Below are 12,924 nucleotides of genomic sequence, written 5' to 3'. Positions count from 1 at the left end.
GCCAAGAGCGCGGGGCCTTCTGGGAGTTGTAGTCCGACCGCCCAGCGCGGACTCGGGGGTGGCAGCGGGCTCCGCAGCGTCTGCGAACAGAGAGAAGGACGCGCCCTGAGTCTGGTGCTCGCAGGAGTCTCTCCACACACCCGATCTGTCATGACAGGAATGGAAAGAACCCAGGAGTCCACACTGAGACAGGGGTAGCTCGTTGCAGTAGATAATAAATAAGTGGGGAAGCTAGCTAATAAATGTGGAAGGAAGGATAGAGTTAGACACGTCACCGTGTTGCCACCGCCTAGCAACAACTGATTCAGGCAAGAATCATTAACGCAAGCTAAAGCTACTGGGCTAAGGTTTGTTGGGAAACGGAATGTGTCCGCAGTCTCACAGTATCTTCTTCAGATTACTTAGGATGAGGAGGGAAAAGAAATGTGTAAGAAATCTGCTATGAGACATCGCACCCTCCACCTGAACCAGGGACAAGCTTAGCATCCCCCGGGGGCACAGGCTGTGTGAAAAACAAGACAAGAGGCCCAAAACGAGTCATTTACACTAAGCCCCACGTCAGCAAGCTGAGACTTAATACTTAATGACAGTTTCGGCTCTCCCAGGGCTGGAATCTTAAACTAGTCAACCAGGCATGACCTGGTCAGCACTAGGGAGGTCAGCTGCCTGACAGATACTTCCCCTCCCCTAAAGGAAGGGGGACCTTGCCACAACCAATCCGCTTTTTGCTTGTATACCTTCCTTTTCCCGCTCCCCCCTGCCTATAAAGGTCTTTCGTTTTGTACAGCTCCTCACAGCTGCTTTCTGTCTGCTAGATGGGATGCTGCCCAACTCATGAGTCATTGAAAAAAGCCAATAAAATCTTTAAAATTTACTCGGTTGAATTTTGCTTTTTGACAGCTGGCCTCCTCACGGGCCTGCAGACACGTTGCGCTGAGGCCACAACTTCACTCCTGCGGCGTTCCTGCAGAAGGGGCTTCCCGGAGTCCCCTCATAAGGGGAAAAAATCAGATAAACCCAAACTGAGGGACACTTGCTAAACAGCTAGGCGGCTCTGTTCCGTAGTATCCGCGTTGTGACAGACAAAGAAAGGCCAAGAAACTGCCCTCGATGACGGGAGATTAAAGAAACCGGACAACTGAGGGCTCCTCGTGGCTCTGGGGTCAGTGGGCCAAGTGGTGAAGACCGGATCCACGCTGAGCATCCGGTCGTGGGAGAGGCACACCGTTCAGTCCCCCATGTGATCATGGTCCTGCGGTCGTACTCAAAAAGGTCCTTGTTCTCGGAAAGACTTTCTGAACTCTGTAGGGGAATGGGCTGGGACCTCATGTCTGCAACTTAGTTGCAAATGATTCACTAGCGAATAGTGATTGTAGCCACTCATACGGAGAGAAGACGATGCGGTAAAACAGTCTCACTTGACGAACCTACAATAAATACACATGATACGCAATGTTTTCATCTTGCAACTTTTCTTTTAGATTGGAAACTTTAAAATAAAAAGATTTTAGAAGCTCTTTAGAGGCTCTGAGGCTGAGAAGATAATAGAGCCCCTCCCGGCACATAATTCAAAATAAAACCAAAACTAAAACCAAAATAAGAGGAAGGAAGCCCTACAGGTTTTGAATTTTCCCCACGATTACTGCGCAATGCTTTTTTTTTGGAAATACTGAGAACAACATTCTTTCAAGAAAGGTGTTTTCTCATGAGTGTGACCTGGAGGTGCCCTTTCGAGTGATGGTGACAAGAGCGTGATGACCCCGGTCTGTGGACGAGGGTGTGGCGTGAAGACGGCAGGCACAGCCCTGAGGAGCAGACAGGGCTTGGACCCGGGCTGGTTTGATGAAGAGAGTGGCCGAGTGGGGTTCATGTGAGGACATGCAGGCAGAAAGCTGAGCACAGAGATGGGAAGTGTGGAGAACAGGCCCTGGGACAAAAGGGTTGTGCTAGGGAGGGCAGGCCATCTCTGTGGCCAGGCAGGTCAGGGCTGGGCCCGAAGGCCATCCCTGTCAGATGGACAGGGGCCTGAACTTGTCCTTCTTCTGGACAAGTGGCTCCGTCAGAGGACGAATGGGCCAGGCCAGGGTGGGCAGGGCGGGGGAAGGGAGAAAACGGCCCAGCTGCCTGTCAGGTCCCAGGTCCCACAGCAGCAGGAGGGCATCTCTGGGTCATTTTGTCCTCCTTCGCCAGAAGTGCAACCGACTCAGGACAAAGGGCGGATTTGAGGCCATTGCTCACAGTTCAAAATGCATGTGTGACTTTGTTGCTAACCCCACGCGGATGGCGGATCACATGAGATGCGTGTTCAGACTTCCCTGCCCCAAGACCTGGACAGGCTTCCCTTGTCCTGCCCGACGGAGCCCAGACTCCTCAGCTGGACAGGCTGGCTCTTCCCAAATTCCCAGCGACCTGCCACCAACATGTCTCACTCCCGGCTCCAAGCCCCTGCCCAGGCTCTCCACCCTCCTGGAGGGCCCCCTCCCCAGGAAGCATCCCGAATGCAGCAGCCCACTGCAGGCCACCCCTGCTGAATTCCTATAGCTCTAGGGTCTGCGGCCACGGAGCAGAACGCTGCTGTGAGCAGTGGAATGTCCTGGGTGCCCATGGTGTTTGTTATAAGCACCGGAAAGCAGGAGAGGGGTGGGAAATTATGCTCTGCATCATCTTTTTATTCTGCGGATCTGCGTCCCTCGAGAAATACTAACAGAATTACCAGTCTTCCCAAAAGAAAGCTGTCATAGAAGCAAGAGCTCCAGAAAGGCCAGAGGAGCCTGGGAAAGGAAAGACTTGAGAGGGGGCGGCTGTCCCTGAAGACGGATGTGTCCCGGGGAAGAGCAGGGGAAGCAGAAGCCAATGATTCAGGGCCTTCACGTGGCACTTACGGGAGTTCCGTTCTAGAATGCCTCCTCTGACCTTGATGTTTAGACCAGTGGGCGGTGTTGGGGGAGGCTGCTGGGCCCGAGTCTTTGAGCAGAAGGCCTGGAGTTGCTCCCAGCTCTTTAGAGACCTCAGGGACTAATTTTTTTTTTTTTTTGAGGAAGATTAGTCCTGAGCTAACATCTTCTGCCAATCCTCCTCTTTTTGCTGAGGAAGACTGGCCCTGAGCTCACATCCTTGCCCGTCTTCCTCTACTTTATATGTGGGATGCCTACCACAGCATGGTTTGACAAGTGGTGCCATGTCTGCATGCGGGATCCGAACCAGCGAACCCCAGGCTGCCAAAGTGGAATGTGAGCACTTAACCGCTGCACCACCGGGCCGGTCCCCCCAGGGACTAATTTAGAGCACCTCCCTCACCGAGGTGCTGTGCAGGGCTGTGCCTGCCCACCACCTCCTCCTGGTGAAGCCTCTGCAGAGCTGAAACCAGGGCCCCTCGGAGTTCAGCTGGGGCAGGGCCTGGCACTTCTCTAGGTTGTTTCCTCATTTTTACAATGAGTTGGAGCAGGTGAATTCTAAGAACTGGGCCTGTTTCCAAACTTGCTGATTCTGAGCCTCTCCCACTGGTGAAGGGGCTTCCCCACTGACCCCACCACTCCCCACACCACTGCTCTTTTTTCCTATCTGCACCAGTTCACTTTCTCGTTCTGCAGTCTTGGTTCTGGGTCTCCTTTGGGAAGCTCCAATATTTGAGGGGTTAATTTACATCACACTGAAACTTAGAGTAAACCACGCCTGTTCTAATTGGTAATGCTTGTTTTTTTATGTGTGCCACAATTCAGAATTCTGAAAAAAAAAAAAAGAAAACTTGTTGAAAAGACAGATGATATTAAGTGTTGGCAGGAATGTGGAGAGATGGGCGCCTTCACATGTCGCTGGTGCGAATGTAACATGATGCAGCCCCTTTGGAAACCAGTTTGGTGGTTTCTTTGAAGGTTTAGACATGAATTTACCACATGACTCGGCAATTCTACTCCTAGGTATGCACTCAAGAGAAATAAAAACATATGCAGACACAAGGACTCATGAGAATGCTCATAGCAGCTCTATTCACCATGGGCAAAAACTGGAAACAGCCCAAATCTCCACCAGTGATGAACAGATAAACAAAACGTGGTCCATTCCCACAGAATGCCGTCCAGCCCCACAGAGGAGGGAAACACTGGCACAGGCTGCAAGGGGAACGAACCCGGAAACCATGACGCTGCGTGAAAGAAGCCAGACGCCAGAGACCAGAGTGTATGATTCCATATTTATGTGAAATGTCCAGAACAGGCAAATTCACAGAGACAGAGAGCAGATCAGTGGTTTCCAGGGGCTGGGGGCTGGGGTGGGGACAGGAGTAACCGACAACAGCCATGATTTTTTTGGGGCGGGGCAACGGAAATGTTCTAAAACTGGATTGTGGTGACGGTTGCACAACTTGGTAAATTTACGAAAAGTCTTTGAACTGTTCCCTCACAATGGGTGACTTTACAGGATGTAAATCGCACCCTAGGGCCCTGCCATCGAAGCACTGCCTGCCCATCGTTAACCTCGGAAGAGCTTGCTCCCTTTGCAGGTACCCCCTTCCTGGCAGCTCTGGTAGCTTCACCAGCCCCCACAGGACCTTGAGGAACCCCCAGGGCTACTGGCAAAGGGGGGGCTGTAGTTTTGGGGGCCAGGAAATGGATTCTCTGGCCCTTTTCATGAGAGATGTTGGAACAAGGATCACCCAGAGGGAAACTTGCATAAGCCACCTTGAGAGAGGGCGATGGCAGTGCAAACGCCACCCATCAGTTTCAAGGAAAAGGGAGTTCTCCAGGAAGTAGCCTGAAACCGAAGCAGACCCACGCCCCAGAAGAGAGGCCCTGTGGAGTCCAGGGCCGGGTCGGGCCAACTTGAAATGATGTCATACTACAAAGAGTGGGGACCATAAGAACACCGCAGAGAGGAAAGAATGCAGTCCTGGGGCCCCCGACTCCAGCTCTGCCTGCCAGCCCTCTCTCTCCCCACCACGTTTCCTTGTCTCCTCCCCCTCAAGGAATTCCCACATCCTATGTTAGAGGGCAGATGTGCCCCACCAGGGTAAGAGGCAGCAGCCTGCCCTTTGCTCCCAGTCTGTGTGGGGGGGTCCTCTATGGTGTATGCAGGGGTCAGAGGTGGCTGAGTATGGCAGACTTGCCCTTCTCATCAGCCCAGAGCATGATCACAGCACCCGTGTGGCCAGACCTCATGGACAGAGCTCTAGGCAGGTGCAGTTTGCCCTCTGCACAAATCCACCTAGCAACGTGGCATTGGCCAGCGTCAGGATGGTGCCCGTCGGGAGCTCCTTCCCAGTGGCAAGGTCTGAGACTTCCCCAGGGACCAGCACCCGGTCCCATATGGCCAGGCCTGCCATGCTCCCCACAAAGGCCTCAGAGCTGTCAAACCTGCCCCCGACGCTGTCTTGCTCCTGGCCCAGCACGAGGGACCCTCCCGGAGGGATCTCGTAGCCCTCTCTGAAGCGGGAGCCAGTGGCCACTAGCCTGCGGTCCACGTGGAGCCAGTACTTGCCCAGAATGGACGTCCAGATGACACATACGTGGTGCCACTGGCCATCCAGCAGTGGCTGCAGGGGCAGCTCCCTGAAGGCCGGGTCTCCGATCACGAAGTGAATGGAGCCGGGGACCAGGGAGTCCCGGCCATGCAGCACCAGCTTGTTGTCATTTTCTTCGGTGGCGTACGAGAGGAGGGTGCCCAGGTGGCTGGAGGCTGTGCGGACCCAGCTGCAGACAGACAGGGCCCGGAGGCCCGAGAGGAAGCCGGGGCTGAGGAGGACCACGTTCTCTGTGGAGGCGTTTGGGAAGATGAGCACAGGGCCCACGTTGCAAACTAGAAACAGAGGGGGAGAGTCAGCCCCTGCACCACCAGGCCATCCGGAAGCATCCAGAAACATCCAGGCACTGCCCTTTGCTCCAGGAGGGTGGCTCTAAGACCCCCCAGCTCACCTCCATCGAGCACTAAGTGTGACGGCTCACCTCCTAGCGTCTCATTCCTCCTTGCCACACGATCAGCCCCATCTCACAGGCGGGAAGACCGAGAGCCAGGGCCACCGGCGCCTCACTAGGGAGTGAGCTCACCGCCAGGGGAGCCTCTGTGTCTGTTTCCTGTGGCTGTTGTAACAAATTCCCACGAACTTAATGGCTCAAAACAACACACATTTAGTATCTCATGGTTCTGGAGGTCAGAAGCCCAGATGGGTCTCCCTGGACTAAAATCACGTGTCCGCAGGGCTGGTTCCTTCTGGAGGCTCCAGGGAGAAGTCTTCTCTTGCTTCTAGAAGTGCCTGCACTCCGTGGCTCATAGCCCTTCCTCTGGCTTCCCCATGCATCCCTCAAACCTCTGCTCCCAACATCGCATCTCCCTCTCTGAGCCCGACCCTCCTGCCTCCCTCTTAGAAGGACCCCTCTGATGACAGTGGGTCCACAGGATAATCCAGCATCGTCACCCATCTCAAAATCCCTAATCACACCTGCAAAGTCCCCTTGCTGTGTGAGGGGACATGCCCATAGGGTGCTGAAAGCAGGATGTGGACATCTTTGGGGCCATCGTCCTGCTGACCAGACTTCCTGCCAGGTCTGCCCAACAGCAGGGTCTGCGGGGCCAGGGTGGGCTTGTGGCTGCTGCGCCTGGCCTGAGGTTCTGATGAGCAGGTGGGGCAGCGCCTGGGAATCTGCATTTCTAGCCAACAAGCTGATTGGGTTCAAGGATGGAGGGCGTTCTGTGGCCAGACCCCAACTCCCCTCTCCACCTCGGGGGACCCTGTCATCATCTAGGGCAGTGGTCCTCAACTGGAGGGGACCGTATCCCCCAGGGACATCTAGCAATGTCTGCAGACAGTTTTGGTTGTCAGAACTTTGGGGGCCCAAAACTACAGCCCCTCCCTTTCCTGGGAGCCCTGGTGGTTCCCTCAGCATCAGTCAGTCGGTCCCATCTTGCCAGTGAGCCCACTAGATCCACCTGGATGGAGTTAAATCCTGCTTCACATTAACAGGGCCCCAGGGCTGCTAAGCCAGACAGAGGGAGCAACTTAGTGAAAAATAAAAGCTAAAGATGAACTGGCATTTAGTGGATGGAGGCTGGGGATGCCGCTAAACACCCTCCAGTGCCTGGGGCAGCCCCTACAATAATGATCACCCCGCCCTAGTGTCAGCAGTGTTGCGGTCGAGAAACCTGACCTGGGAGATCAGAAATAGCAAGGCAGAGGCTGCTTTGCAAAAGGCCTGGGGGCCCCCACTGGTGGGCACGAGCCCCGCGGTGGTGCTGGCTGAGGCCGGGGCCCTGCAAGGAGAGCTCATGCTGGCTGTGGTTGAGGATGTCGGTTGGACCTTGCCGGTCCTAATGAGGGTAATTCTCAAGTCTGAGCGGGCATTTACTGCCCACATGTGCGCGCATTTGCTTCTACTGCCCAGGCCGTTGGGTGGCCTGACCTGCTGGTGACCTGGATGGTCCCCATCTTCTGAGGCAGGGTATACGGGGCGTGAAGCCAGCCTCCCCTCCACACAGCCCTGGGGAGAAGGCTTTTTAGAGGGGACTGGAGGCCCAAGGAGGCACGAGAGGGAAGAGTGGAGATGGGTGAGGAAGGGCAGGCCCATGGTACTTACTCTCTCCCGGTCTCTCAGGGGGCCATGCCCGCTGGCTGCCTGGGCCTGGCGGCTCTCGCATCCCTGGGAGATGGCCAGCGAAGTCCTGAGGTGGATCCCTGGGCTCAGGTGAAGCTCGGAGCGCCTGCCTGCCCCACTGTGGCTTTGGGGAGCTTGGGCTTGGTGGCCCAGGCTGAGCCGGCAGCCGGGCTGGGGTCGGCCCTGGAGCAGTGGTGCCAAGATCAGTCACCTGCAGCTGCCCCTCGAGAGCGGCCAGCCTGGCGCCCTGGCTCTGGACGAGGGGCGTCAGGCGAGCCAGCATGTCCTGCAGGGCTTGCACGTCCAGGGCCAGGCTTGAGAGGGCAGCCCTCTGTGCCTCCTGCTCCTTCCTCTCCCGGCTGCGCTGCTTGCTACCCTCGCTCAGGGCTGCGCCCAAGGCCAGCAGCCTGGAGTCCACCTTCCGGCTTCTGCGCTGCGTCTTCCGCATCCAGGTCTTGAGGTGGCCCAGGTCGCCCTGCACGGTGGCCTGTGACTGGTTGACAGCCAGAGCCACGGCCTGGCTCTCCCGGGCCAGGCTCTGGAACCGGGCATCGATGTTGTACGACAGGTTGTAGTTGCTGGCGATACGCTGCAGGTGTGTTAAGGTCACGTCTTGGAACCTCCGAAACTGCAGAGAGGACCCACAGCTGTCAAGGGGGCCGCAGGCTGGGGAGGGGCCAAGTGCCAGCCTTCCCCGCTCACACTGCTGTGGTACCCACCGCGCACCCGGCAGAGATGCGCGCTGATTCGATCCTTGCGACAACATGGACTCCTGTGAGCAGCCCCATTACAGCCGAGCCGGAGAGGCAGGTGAGTAACGGAAGGCCACTCAGCTGCAGCATGTGAGGTGAGGGCTCCCGGCCCACAGCCCGGCTCCCATCCCTCCCTATTGCCCCATGCTCTTCACCCCTGTGACCCTCAAGGTCCTACCTGTGAGTGGACATGTGGCAGGATGGGCTTCGTGAGTGGTTTGTGGGGGTCAAAGTGGGGAGTGCTTGGTGCTGGCCTGACACATGTGGGTCACTCAGAACCGGCTACAGACCCACACAGGAATCTCTGCTCCACAATGGACCTGAGACCTCAGGCCCCCAAGCCCAGCACCACCGCCTCACCCTCCCCACAACCCCGGCACCCCAGTAGCTGCCCCCGTGGGCTCTTCCCAGTCCCCATTCCCCCCTCTGACTCCCTCCGGATCCTCACATGTCAGTTGGCTTGTCTTCAGAGCAGAGCCCAGCAAGCCTTTTTGGCTGGTCTCCAATTATAGGTGACAACAACACCAGCTAATAGAAGGAACTACAAACTCCAGGTTTGTAGCCGACGCTTACTACCCCATTTCCGTAACATCTTTCCTTTGTCTGTTGTCAATTTGAAACAATCAATTGCTCCAAGTGGTGGGTGCACTGACCTGCTCCTCCAGTCGACGGAGCTTCTCAAAAAACGGTTTTCTGTGTCTTGCAGGGCCGGCTTCCTGCAACAGAGCCCCATGCAGATATACGGGCACCAAAATAAAGAAGAAAGACAGCATCTCCCTCCCCAGGCGGCCCATTCTGAGACGGCCAGCAGCAGGAGTCCCCTGACCACAGGAGAAGACCGTCTGCTCGGTGCTCCTGCCTCGCCCCTCACTCCTCCCGGCTTCCAGGGGAGCCGTTTTCCTTCTTGACTCTGGCTGGGAGTCAGGTACTTTCTGCCACCTTAATGAAGGCATTTGCCTGCAAGCCAACAGGGTCTGGAGAGTTGGAGCTTTCCAAGGACACAAGCTTAAAACAGATGCAGTTTCCTTGGAAGATAATTCTACTGGGTGCAGGCCCTGGTCCAGCTGGCTCAGAGGCGGATGGAGGTGATTGCTTTAGCAGGAGCACACAGACTCATATTCCCACCAGAAAGAAGCCGAAGCAGGGCAGGGAAGCAGCTGGCGCCAGGGAGCCCCTGGAGCCCAGTCTGCAGCGGGGCCCAGCGTCCCGGCCATGTGCAACGGAGCCTGTGAGGCCCGTCTCTCTCCCTTGGATAAGGCACAGGAAATGGAAGTGGGAGTCAAGTTAATCTATTTTTGGGTACAGGTTGTGTAGTGGGCTGAATGGTGGCCCCCCAAAAAGGTGGGTCCAAGTCCTCACTCTGGTACCTGGAGAATGGGACCTTTGTTGGATAAAGGGTCTGTGCAGATGTAATTAGGGATACGGAGATGCGATCATCCTGGATTATCTGGGTGGGCCCTAAATCCAATGACTGGTGTCCTTCTAAGAGACAGAAGAGGGGCCAGCCCAGTGGCGCAGCAGTTAAGTGCGCACCTTCCACTTCAGCGGCCCAGAGTTCACTGGTTCGGATCCCGGGTGCAGACATGGCACCGCATGGCACACCATGCTGTGGCAGGCATCCCACATATAAAGTAGAGGAAGATGGGCCTGGATGTTAGCTTAGGGCCCGTCTTCCTCAGCAAAAAGAGGAGGATTGGCAGAAGATGTTAGCTCAGGACTAATCTTCCTCAAAAAAAAAAAAAAAAAAAAGCGAGACAGAAGAGGAGAAGGCACACACAGGGAGAAGGCCATGTGAAGATAGAGGCAGAGATGGAGGTGATGCTGCCACAAGGAACACCAGAAGCTGGACGAGGCAGGAAGGCTCCTTCCCTGGAGCCTTCAGATGGAATGTGGCCTGGTGGCACCTTGATCTCTGACTTTTGGCCTCCAGAACTGCGAGAGCACGAACTTCTGTTGTTTTAAGCTCCCCCATTTGTGGTCATTGTTTACAACAGGTTGTTGACATACTCCCTGACGCTCAGGGTCTCCCTATAGGGAGAGGCGGGGACCTCGTCCTAGTCCAGCTATATGAACAGCTGTGACTTAGTGAGGGGAGCAGGATAAAACCATGATCAAGGCCAAAACTCACAGTTAAATATGGTGGCTGTGCACAGAGGCAGGCTCCGGTCTCTCCTCAGGTGCCACTTTGATGCTTGAAGGAACAAATGCTGAAGGAGCCACAGGGCCTGGGAGAACGGGCTGGAGACAGCAGCAGGTGAAGAGTCCAACACGTCTTTGGAGAATGAGAGGTCAGGGCACCTGGTAACTGAGCTGGCAGAGCAGAGAGAGACCCGAGGGGCAGGGAGTGTGTCAGTGTCCTGGGGCTGCTGTAACCAGTGACCACGGGCTTAAAACAGTGCTCCATCTGAAGGCTCCAGGGAGGAGCCTTCCTGCCTCGTCCAGCTTCCGGTGTTCCTTGTGGCAGCATCACCCTCATCTCTGCCTCCGTCCTCACACGGCCTTCTCCCTGTGTTGGTCCTCTCTGTCCCTTGCAAGGATACCAGTCATGGGATTTAGGGCCCACCCGGATAATCCAGGACGACCTTGAGATGTAACTTAATTACATCCGCAAAGACCCTTCTTCCAACGAGCTCCCGTTCCTAGGTATGGGCTCAGGACTTGGACCTATCCTTTTGGGGGCCACCATTCGCCCACTACAGGGCAGTTTGAGAGCGATGTTGGGAGGCTAGGGCGAGGCACAGGCTGGCGTGAAGGGAATCATGGTAAGTCTGGATCCAGAGCTGCTGGACCCTCGGCTCCTCCCTGACCTCCCGCAGGTGGGCGACTGCTCCCGTGCACCAGCCCGGCTGCAGCACCTGCTCAGCTAGTCTCTGGAGCTGCAGCTGTTGTGCCGTTGACATGTGGCCGTCTGAACGGAGGTCCACTGTAGGTGTAAACTACACACTGGATTCAAGACTTAGTACAAAAAAGAAACGGGAAAGATCCCATTAATCGTCATATTTTATATATGACTACATGCTAAACTGGTAACATTTGGATAGATTGAGTTAAATAAATTATTAAAGTTAACTTCACCTGTTCCTTTTTACTTTTTCAGTATGACCACTAGAAAATTAAATTAAAAAAATTAAATATGGGGCTCACATCATATTTTGCTTGGATAGTTTTGCCCCAGAGAAAGACTCTGGGGGCACAGTCCCCAGGCACGGAGATAGCTCATTTTCCTTTAAATCTCTCTCTCTCTTTTTTTTTTTTGAGGAAGATTAGCCCTGAGCTAACATCTGCTGCCAATCCTCCTCATTTTTGCTGAGGAAGACTGGCCCTGAGCTCACATCCATGCCCATCTTTGTCTACTTTACATGTGGGACGCCGGCCATAGCATGGCTTGCCAAGTGGTGCCATGTCCGCACCCGGGATCCAAACCAGTGAACCCTGGGCCGCTGAAGCAGAACGTGTGCACTTAACTGCTGTGCCGCTGGGCCGGCCCCTAAATCTCTTTCACCATCAGTTCTTTTCCTTTTTTTTTTTTTTAAGAATTTTAGTGAAAGTTATACAAATAAAATTCACTCATTTTAAGCATAACACTAATAATAAGGTATTGAAATAAATGTCTACATATTGAATTGTGGGACTCTGAAGGTTCCACCAGCTTCCAGAAAGCCCCCTGTGCGCGTAGAGAGCCCCCGTCAGTTACTGTCTCACGCTTAATACGCGAGCTCAGCCAGGGATCACTAGACACTCAGAGGCTTCTGACAGGACGGGTAGAATTCTGCTGAAACAGAGATGGAACCCCAAAGACCATGCAGGGGGCCAAGGAAAAGCCGCAAAGCGTCTAATTTACGCCCTCAGAAAGACAAGAAGGCAAGAAATGGAGACCACGAAAACAGGATTAATCAGAACGGGAGAAGTTGCTCTTGGAAACGAAAACTATGATTTTCCAAATAAAAAAACAAAACAGAAAAGCTGAAAGGCGAAGTTGAAGTAATTGCCCAGAAAGTAGGGCAAAAAGACAAGACGTGGAAAAGAGAGAAAACCTAACAGTTGAAATCAATCCAACGAAAAGAAATGGTAGCAAGTGAGACTAAAGAAAACAGGGTGGAAGAGATTATCAGGAAGATAATCCAGGAAGGTGTCACAGACAAGGGCCTCCACCATTTTCAGGACCATGTGCCAGAGAGCACCCAGTCAAGGAACTGATGGCTGACCCCAAGGCTCATCTCATCAAGTGCCAGAACAACACCAACGAGGAAAAGATCCTAAAACCGTCCAGAGAGATAGAGGCTGCCCCCGTGGCCGAGTGGTTAAGTTTGTGCACTCTGCTTGGGCAGCCCAGCTTTGCCAGTTTGGATCCTGCATGCAGACCTACACACCGCTCATCAGCCGTGCTGTGGTGGCACCCCACAAGGAAGAACTAGAAAGACTTACAGCTAGGATATACAACTATGTACTGGGGCTTTGGGGGGAAAACAACAAAAAAAGAGGAAGATTGGCAACACATGTTAGCTCAGGGCCAATCTTCCTCTAAAAGAAAGAAAGAAAGAAACAAAGAAAGAAAGAAACAAAGAAGAGAAAAGAAAAAGGAAGAACACAGG

At 54.4% G+C, this 12,924-nt stretch overlaps 1 protein-coding gene across 1 annotated transcript; it reads right to left on the bottom strand.

Moving 5' to 3' along the window:
• Positions 1–3,991: 3,991 nt before the first annotated feature.
• On the bottom strand, positions 3,992–9,619 carry PTX4 (pentraxin 4). Its single transcript, XM_014849036.3, has 3 exons — positions 8,986–9,619; positions 7,563–8,208; positions 3,992–5,790 (listed from the first exon to the last, which is right to left on the bottom strand). The coding sequence occupies exons 1-3, from the start codon at positions 9,283–9,285 to the stop codon at positions 5,150–5,152; spliced, it is 1,587 nt and encodes a 528-aa protein (XP_014704522.3). The 5' UTR covers positions 9,286–9,619; the 3' UTR covers positions 3,992–5,149.
• Between the last annotated feature and the right edge of the window lie 3,305 nt (positions 9,620–12,924).

Source organism: Equus asinus, chromosome 14 (assembly GCF_041296235.1).
Source record: "Equus asinus isolate D_3611 breed Donkey chromosome 14, EquAss-T2T_v2, whole genome shotgun sequence".
Classification (NCBI taxonomy): domain Eukaryota; kingdom Metazoa; phylum Chordata; class Mammalia; order Perissodactyla; family Equidae; genus Equus; species Equus asinus.
This window is presented reverse-complemented; position numbering and strand designations above follow the sequence as displayed.

What these genes read in the sequence shown, in the direction of transcription:
- PTX4 (XM_014849036.3), bottom strand. Translation starts at nt 9,285, where the DNA reads ATGCCTTCATTAAGGTGGCAGAAAGTACCTGACTCCCAGCCAGAGTCA. An exon ending in TCCGTCGACTGGAGGAGCAG is followed by an intron (nt 8,209 to 8,985) that starts GTCAGTGCACCC and finishes TCCTCTCTGCAG; the next exon opens with TTTCGGAGGTTCCAAGACGT. An exon ending in CCCTGAGAGACCGGGAGAGA is followed by an intron (nt 5,791 to 7,562) that starts GTAAGTACCATG and finishes CTCTGTTTCTAG; the next exon opens with TTTGCAACGTGGGCCCTGTG.